The sequence below is a fragment of the Notolepis coatsorum genome (genome assembly GCF_963971535.1).
Source record: "Notolepis coatsorum genome assembly, chromosome: 11".
Taxonomy (NCBI): Eukaryota; Metazoa; Chordata; class Actinopteri; order Aulopiformes; family Paralepididae; genus Notolepis; species Notolepis coatsorum.
The window spans coordinates 12,718,605-12,728,034 of NC_140175.1; the positions used below are offsets into that span (position 1 = coordinate 12,718,605).

The 9,430-nt window shown below is 46.6% G+C and overlaps 1 protein-coding gene across 1 annotated transcript; it reads right to left on the reverse strand.

The window, feature by feature from the left end:
* Positions 1 to 1,765: 1,765 nt before the first annotated feature.
* On the reverse strand, positions 1,766 to 9,155 carry LOC311236509 (GPI inositol-deacylase-like; the record flags this gene model as incomplete). The annotated part of the gene is given in 8 exon segments (XM_084324186.1): positions 1,766 to 2,128; positions 4,557 to 5,039; positions 5,041 to 5,278; positions 6,265 to 6,266; positions 6,269 to 6,342; positions 6,345 to 6,387; positions 6,533 to 6,921; positions 8,960 to 9,155. Coding segments are annotated over 8 exon segments (1,788 nt in total).
* Positions 9,156 to 9,430: the final 275 nt, after the last annotated feature.

Genomic DNA, 9,430 nt, shown 5'->3' on the forward strand with positions numbered 1-9,430 from the left:
AGTGCTTTTCAGAATGGTAGAAAACGGAAATGAACCGATAAAAAAACAATCTGCTACGACAATGTTGTCTGGAAAATTTGTCTTTGATAAGCGACGGGCAGATTTTTTTTTTTTTTTTTTTATCTTTCTTCCCCTCCTTTTCCCCGATTTTTCTCCCATCCCACCCTTCCTGGTTGTTGCGTACTTTCCCCTACTGTTGGTCCGGGAGACCGGAGACTGTCACATGCTTTCCTCCGACGCATGTGCAGCCTGGGGCAGGCCAACCTGGCCGTGCAGGTTCTCACCGGGGAGAGTGTAGCGTGTGGGAGGCCACACTATCTCTCCTCAGTTCCAACCCTCGCTGAGCAGGGGGGGGTTTTACAGTAAAAAAAATAAGTAAAGTGGGATATTCAATATACATATATACAGTACACATATGACTAGAATGCAGTCATATAGAGTGCAGGATGCCTGAGGCGGATCATAAAAAAAATACACTACACACGTGTGTACGTACGTGTGTGTATGTGTGTGAGAGACACTGCTCAATTGTGCCACGCAGTAAAACAGTTTCTGTCTATAATGAGACAGAGGGCGACATCGCAGCACTGGCATTTCCATGCCGTGAGATTCCTGAGTAGTACTGTATGAGCTGGTCGGATAGGTCGACTCCGCCCATGTGTTTGTTGTACTCTATGATGGGGGTGGGGCACGGAAATGTCTTGACCGTCCATCTCCCATCGGGCTCCTTGAACTTCCTCAGGACCGTCTGACCAGGAGGTGTTTAAGTTTAAGTTTATTTGGATCCCCATTAGCCACAGCAGTGCTGGTATTCTTCCTGGGGTCCATAAAGTGATAGCTGGGTCCAGGTGTGATAGCTGGGTGGATGGTGGAGCACACAGACACCTAGATAGAATAGAATAGAAATGAATCATCCCGAGGGAAATTAGAAATTTGACACTACAAATCGCTCACAGTAGACATTTAGACAGAACAAAGTCACGAATAAGAATAACAAAACAAATACATACATACATACACATACATACCAACTTTGAGTCCTTCCACTTTACGAAGACCAGGGACCCGTCTCTGATCCAGCGAATGAGACCTCTCTGACTTCTTAGTGAGGGCATTAGCTCTCCTCTTGGGAACGTCTTTCCTGTTCTCCCTGTAGGTTCCACAGGCTGCCAGCTTCATGGCCAGCAAGTCCAGGAACAGCTTGAGACTACTAAAGCTAAAGTTTTGGTGGCTGGAAAAACGTGTGTTCCTCAGAAATGATCTTGTGAACGAAGTATCTCTCACGTTCACTCTTCTTCTACTGTTCTTTTCTCGCAGTCATCTTCCGCCCAGTTTTTCCGTTTGGTCTGGGCATTGGTCACCTTCTTCCATTTCATGGACTCTTTGAAAACGCTGGCCTTCTTCCAGCAGAGACCCTCCCAGGTGGGTCCTGGCCCTTCCAGTAGTAATACTCCTCAAAAAGTAGGTGCCTTTGTTTGAGTATTCTCTCCACGCCCCCCAGGGCCTGGATCATGTCTGTGTGGTAGTTATTCAGATTGCCGTCGTGCCTCTGGTGGGTCCACCAGAATGAGTTCTGCTTCAGCACCTGTAAGTCCTGTGTCTCCTCTTTCTCTCCTTCCGTCTGTAGAGTCACCATATCATTCTGGTACCCCATCAGATACCAGCTCCGGGGTTTGCTGGCCAGGCTTCCTCTTGATCTGACTTTCTGCAGCCGACTGGTTGGTCCCACTGCCAGGGTTTCTTCCTCGTGACAGGGACTTGTGGGTTAGGCAGGGACTTGTGGGTTAGGCAGAGGGTTCATAGAGGGAAGAGGTGGTAGGGCAGCCACTGGGGTGAGTTCTAAATTTGAGGCAGGGGGGTAACAGCGGAGAGGGAGGCCCAGGGGGGTCTCTGGTGGCTTCAGATGCCAGCTCTGGGGTTTGCCGTCAGGCTTCCTCTTGATCGGACTTTCTGCAGCCGACTGGTTGGTCCCGCTGCCAGGGTTCCTTCCTGCACTTTGGTTCCAGGGCAGCAGGGGCTTGCGGCTCTTGCCCTTCGGCCAGCCTTTCTTCCTCGTGACAGGGACTTCTGGGTTTTGGCAGAGGGTTCTCAGAGGGAGGTGGTGGTAGGGCAGCCACTGGGGTGAGTTCTAAATTTGAGGCAGAGGGGTAAAAGTTATTTTCTTTTATTTTTAACACTTTAACTGCCGAGGTTAAATTCATGATATACCATCCCTTGCCAGCTCTATTTGTCTATGGAGAAGTTCCCCTTCTTTGCAGGGCTATAACTTTTTAAATTCTATTGCTAGATTGCCATTATTAGGGCCCATTCAATGTCCTATATGTATTGTTCAGGGTGTATGAACGTTAAACTTTTTCATTCACATATTCATACTAAAATATGGTCTAAAGTATAAGTATGTTTTTATCTTTTTCTGCAGCTTTCTCCAGAACGTGATTTATAGCTCCAAATGCATTATATTGATGATGAAATACAGTTTGATAGCGATCTGTGCCAGATAAAAAATTTCAACTGGAGGTACTTCTAGAAGTTACTACATGTCATCTGATGTTGACCGGATGGGTGAGGCTTCGTTTATAATTCCGTGGGCAGCGTTATACCATTCATCTAATGTGGGTCATATGTTCATCAGATCAGTTAGTAAAGAAGACGTTAAGAGAATAACGCTGAATCTTACCGTGGCTTCCTCGCGCCGCTGGCAGATGGTCGTGGAACAGAATTTTTTCCATTATGGGATGTCGAAATACCCGATCTATTTCCAGGTTGTATAATAGTATATATGTCCAAATCATGTTGTTTTTTCGAGTTATTTCCACCGATCGATGTTCACTGTGTGAAGACAGAGTCTCTCTAGCATTAGCGAGTGGTCGGACCCCATATGGAGTGAGTCCTGCCGGGTTAAAGGTTGACATCCGGTTTCGATCTGCCGATCGGCCACCAGATGGCGCTCTTGAACCGCTAGAGGATTGAGAGGAGATCAGAACTGTGTGTCAAGGCTCCAGAACGGAAACGATCACAAGATTTTTGAAATATTGATATCAAAGACGAGTTACGGCGTCCTCGGCAACTTGAGCATGGCGGGGAATGACGAGTTCCGGCGTTTTCGGCAGTTAAAGTGTTAATAATAATAATAATTGTGGCTTCTCCAGGGAGGCTCTGCTAGTTTCTTTTCTATCTTTTGGTGCTTTTTTGGTGGACAAACCACTGCACATGTGCACCGTGACTCGCGACTGGAGACTAGCTCTGCTAGCACACATAGCCTACTGTGTACAGACGGTTTCAAACTGTATTTTAAATTAGTAAGCAAACAAAATAAATGGACAAGAGAAAAATAAATCTCAATTTGGTCAGTATTGTCATTTGGACAAGCAAAAACTATTAGCATTACTTTAAGTTGCAGGCAAGAAAGACAAGTCTGTCCGCTGCCCTGTTTGCAGGTCACAATACAAAAAATATATATATTATCATCGATATTATTTTTATTATCGATTATTAAAATATATCGCGTTATCTCCCAGCCCTAAACTGGTCTACGAAGGACAGGAAGGACTGAGGCGTACCTGTGGCTCTCCTCCGGGCACGAACGGCAGGCAGCCCTGACATCCCTCGTTCAATTCTTTGGGCCCCGACGGACAATGTTGTTTTATTGTGGATCCCCATTAGTCTACACCAAAGTGAGACTACTCTTCCTGGGGTCCAAACACCGCCACCTCCCTCCTGGCTGCCGCAAACTCCCTCCTGCGGTCTTCCCTCCTGGCTGTTGCCACCTCCCTCCTGTGGTCCTCCCTCCTGGCTGCCGCAAACTCCCTCCTGCGGGCCTCCAGCACCGCTCCTCCTGGCTGCCTCCAGCTCCCTCCAGTGCCGCTCCTCGATTATCCTCCAATAATAGTAGGCATAGCCTATAGGTGAAAGAAAATAATCAAGTAAATAGAAAAAAACAGTTCAAATGTTCAGAGAAACATAAAATTAAATATAAATATTCAGTAGGCTATGCGGCATACAGCTAGCCTATAGGTGGGAAAAAAATTAAGTAAAGAGATAGAACAGTTCAAATGTTCATAGAACAGTCACTTATCTTGATCCGTTGGTTGTCACCTAAGGGCCCGGGTCCACCTATCTCATTTTTATGGCCGCAAGCGTCTTTTTTCAATTGATCCCAATGGGGAGAGAGCGTATGCGGCCGCATGCTGCCGCCTATAGGAAATGCGCTGCAGTCGGCTTCTTTTTTCAGCGCCTTTCAGTTTTTTTGTGCGGCAGCACCCAGCGTGGGAGTGACAGCCATAATAGGTTTAACATCAGGAGAACTCTTCTTCGTGTTGCTGAAAACAAGTCATGAAAAGCATTATCGGCAACAACACATTGAATACCCTGTTAAAATGCTCTAGTATCAGCAGCTTCATTTGGAGTGCTCGCTCCCTGAAGGCAGAGCTTATACAGAGTAAGGCAAACTCGGTTTCAGATTCATAAAATGGGAGCCATGTTCGCACCAAATGTTCCATTGCATCCTCACGTGGTTAAGACTGTAAAATCATAGTGGAATCGCCATGGAGCCTGACAGTGACATCACTAACAGTCAAACCGAAGGAGAGGACATGTGGCACTGGGACAGATTTGGTCTGAGACTCCTCTCTCTGCCACTCGCACTCCACCGTGAACTGTTTCCCGTTGAGGTTGGAGGCGGCGACAACCAGGTGAGAAACAGAGGACAGGTCACTGAGGCTGAGAATCAGAACCTTGTATGGTGGGAGAAGCTCTGTGCCCAAAGACAGATCCACTGCATGCAAACACGAGGATCCATTCCTCTGTGTGCAGCCAAACACCCAACTCATCATCTCCAGGTTGTTGCTCCGGCAGTAGAAGTGGCTGTAGGCTTTCCTCCGACTAGAAAGGGCAAACAGGAAGTACTTGACCTGACCCTCCTTTGGTGTGCTGTAAGCCAGGCGGAGTGTGTTCACTTCACTTAACGCTTCAGGAGAATCTGAGAAGGATATGGATGCCTCCTGAGTTTCATCCAACATGCGGACAGGGTGTCTGATAAAAGTGATGGTTGAGAACTGTCAGTCTCCGCTCTGGGTCTGCTGAAAACTGTCTCGTTTCTGGTTCGATGAGATCAAAGAAAGCCCTCACAGTGGCCAGAACAAGCTCTTTACACCAAACAATGGACAGGTGGTCAGTAGACACCCACGTCCTGGGGACGGCAGTGGCCACCAGTGACATCTTGCTGGGGTCTCCTACTGGACAGGGCAGGGACGTCAGGCTGGAGCGCACCTGGTAGTCCCTGTGACCCAGTGGCGGCCGGTGGGTATTCGCCACTAGGGGCGCTATACCAAATATTTTGTACAGTAGAGTACAGTACCACGCAACACTCATGGCAAGACGTGAGCGATTCGACTCACGCTCACGGCAATGAATCGGCTCTTATGAACGAGTCGCTCAGCTGTTACTACAACAACACACAACCAGTCAAATAAAGTATAGTCTAGACTCTAATTCACAACTTGAAACACAATATATAAATAGAAAAGTTAGAAACAAAACTCGCCCGTCTACAAACACAGGCAGATCTCTCCCTCTCTCCTTCTCTCTCTCACACACAGCGCGACGTGGAATCGATTCGTTACACAATCAGACCTATTATATACCAAGAATAACTTCAGTATGAGTACAGGGCTGTACACATATTTTGCATATTGTTAAACGAGCCAAGGCTAGCTATTAAACTATCGATATGAATCGAAAATCTGGGACCCTGATGTAAACAAGACAAACGTCTTTCTCTGGTCTGCATCCCCTTAACAATTGTGTGTATTGAGCCGTACTGTATTGTACCCATTCTGCAATCTGTTAATAAAGTTCTCATTCATTCATTCTAGACCGCTTCAAATCGCGCTCGGATTCCAACATAGTCATATTTCAACGCACAACGCCGTATGCACTGATTGGCTGTGACGGAGACAGCGATCAAACTGTGACGCGCAGTCAGAGCGCTATCGCTTCTTGCCCGGGCGAGAAATACGAAAAAAATAAAAAAAAACGTCACTTCCTGCAATCCTGCCCATGAAAACGATGTTTTTTTAATTTAGATAATAACGTTATATTGTGCATTGGAAATACAAACACTTAAAATGAGTAAATATTATTCATTTTAAACATGTTTATATTATTTATAGGGCTATAAAACAAAAAACAAAAAAGTTTTTTTTTCTTCTTCTCTCATTTAACAGGTGGGTCGGCGCCCTAGCGCCACCAGTGGCGAGCCGCCACTGCTGTGACCGCCGCCCACGGAGAGCACAGTCACATTCCGGAGGTCGCCCGCCTGGCCTGCCCACCTCTGCCTGACCGCAGGTAAGTGTCGAGGACCAGCACGGGGGCCAGGTGGGGGGAGGCCTGGGTGATGATGAGGCTGGAAGTGCGTCTGCCTGCGGAGGCTGCCTCCATACAGAGCCACCAGCTCCTCGTTGAAGTCCACTGTGAAGACGTTGAGGTGGAGACCGCCTTCCATGCTCTCCGCCTTCCTTAGCGCGGGGGAGGCCTGGGTGATGATGAGGCTGACCAGACGCGGGCTGAAGCGAGGCAGGGTGAACAGAGCCCGGGCCACGACTCCTCCCATGGAGTGACCCACCAGGACCACACTCCGAGGGGGGTCTTCAGCGTCCTTGTAGAGGCGCAGGATGGCCTTGATGCTCTCGTGCAGGAAGTGCGTCTGCCTGCGGAGGCTGCCTCCATACAGAGCCACCAGCTCCTCGTTGAAGTCCACTGTGAAGACGTTGAGGTGGAGACCGCCTTCCATGCTCTCAGCCTTCCTTAGCCCCACCGAGCCCAGGGACCGGGCTTGTTTATAGCTTCCTGCATTCCCAGGCAAGAAGAGAACAGGGGCACCGCTGAGTTTGAGGGCACAGGTCTCCTGGGCGTACAGGCCCTCTCCATAGACAGGGTGTCCGCGGATCCTTAAAAAGTCTTAAATTGGTTAAGGCCTTAGTTTGTCTTAAAATGTCTTAAATCCATTTTCAGAGGTCTTAAAAATGCCATAGAAAGGAAAGATAAAATGCCATGTCATGTTTTATTATGAAATCTGGGGAAGTACGGTTAACGGGAGATAAAGTCGGGAGTTTTTATTGACCGCGTTGTAGCATCACGCAGACCGGAATGGGGCGGAACCAACACGGGTCCTTATGTTGGCCGGGAACAATTTCAGTGGAGTCTAGCTAACGTTAGCAAGGCGAAGCGGAAGCGATAACGTTACGTTTAGTTTAGCATTTGCACTCGTTAATATGGGAAAGTGCCAATTTAACGAGAACTGGCTCGACAATCCACTGTTTGCGCGAGGTTGGTCCCAGTCAAAGTCAAAGACCATTACGAGGCCCGCTGCAACAACAAAAAAAGAGCAGTCGAGTCGCACATGCTGAGCAGCGCTAAGCGTACCTCTGCAAAAACGGCGCCTGCAAACTACTATTTCGAATTTCTTTTCGGCCCCGCCATCTCAGGTAGGACTATAACATCTGCACCAACAGAAGTCTGGATAACATGCGGCTCCACGCCAACACTTGAAGCTGAGGTCTTAACTTGAAAATAATCTATTCACGGATGTAAACAAGGACACGTTTGTGTTTATGTTCGATGAGAGTCACCCACTATGTATTTTTTCCTCCCACCCACCCCCTCCTAATGTACAGTATCCTCCCATCATATGTATGTTAGGATCTATGGGTAACAGTACTGTATATTTGCATATCTTATATGTCACAAATGTAACAGTACTATATACCTGTATGTCCCTATGCCATAAATGTCATGTATGTTGAGTGTCATAAATGTCACTATGAATTGAAAATGGGGGACCCTGATGGAAACAAGACAAACGTCTTTCTCTGGTCTGCATCCCCTTAACAATTGTGTGTATTGAGCCGTACTGTATTGTACCCATTCTGCAATCTGTTAAACAAAGTTTTCATTCATTCAACCAAACCACAAAAACAAAACGACTGGATGAATAAATGAAAAACTGTATTAACAGATAACAGATAAATACACACAATTGTTAAGGGGATGCAGACCAGAGAGACTTTCGTCTTGTTTACATCAGGGTCCCCCATTTTCAATTCATAGTAACTGTACTGTTACATTTGTGACATATGCAAATATACAGTACTGTTACCCAGAGATCCTAACAGAAAATATATACATATGATGGGGAGGAGACTGTACATTAGGAGGGGGGGGGGGGGGGGGGGGGGGCGTTGGACATTTACGGTGCCCAGTTTCTAATTGCAGCCTCCCGTAGGTGCTCTTTAAGAGCGGTTTTGAATGTGGGCAGGGGTAAAGTGGGTTTTAGGAGTGAGGTTAAGCAGTAGTCTGACCAGTTTGTTTTGTGATGTTTGTAATCTTGTTTTTTGTGCCTTTGAGGTGCTTTGGTACCATGAGGTGCAAGCATAGTCGTAGTACCCCTGAATGAGTGCTCCTGCCAGAGTCTTCAGGGTATTCTTGTTTACCAGAGAGCAGATCCGGTACAAGAATCTAGTTTGTTGGTTGACTTTTTTGATACCCTGGGGAGGGTGGTAATAGTTATGTGTTCTGACAGGTATCAGTCCTATGGTGATAATCATGTGTTCTTACAGGTATCAGTCCTATGGTAGTATGTGTTCTGACGGAAATGTGGCTGTTGCACTTGCTGCTTGGCCCCTGGTATATTTTGTATAGCTATATTTGCTATTTATGTTTGGTCACCCCTTTGTTGAAATTCATCCAATCCAGTTACTCCTTTAAGTTCAAGATTTTTAAGTTTCCAAGTTATTTTTTAATAAACATCTTTGGACCAACGTGTCCCTAAACTTAAACTAATTGGTGTCGTTGCATGATTTTTGCCATTTTGTTATTGTGAAATTGGTATTAAATTTAATTCTGAGTGGCATTAAAAAGTCTTAAAAAGCCTTAAATCTGACTGGGCTAAACCTGCAGATACCCTGATAGAGGTAGAGGCCATATGCTGGATACAGACGGGCCACACGACGAGGCAGTGCCACTCGCCGGTACTCGGGGTATTCAAACATGTAAGTCATGCTGCATCTATTCTCCTCGAACCCCGTGAGCAACTCTCGCAGGCCCGTCGCCAGAAGCGCAAGCACAAGCCCGTAAAAGGCCACTGTGGCGACTTTCATGTTCACTATCTTTTTAGCGTCAAATTTACAGGTGTTTTATTGCCATGTTCCAATTGTTTCTTCCGTCAAACTCCCTCATCCATGATGCCAAACACTCGCTAAAGTAAGGCGCCAGCGACTAAACTGTCCCCGGCCTGGGACTCCTCCCTTTTCAATTTGCACCCGACCTTTCATTTACTCAACTTTTATTTTTATTTAATTTTTTTCTCTTTCTTTCTCAAGAGCTATTGTTCTACCTAGTGCTTATTATGGTTGTTTTTTTATTCTACCTAAGA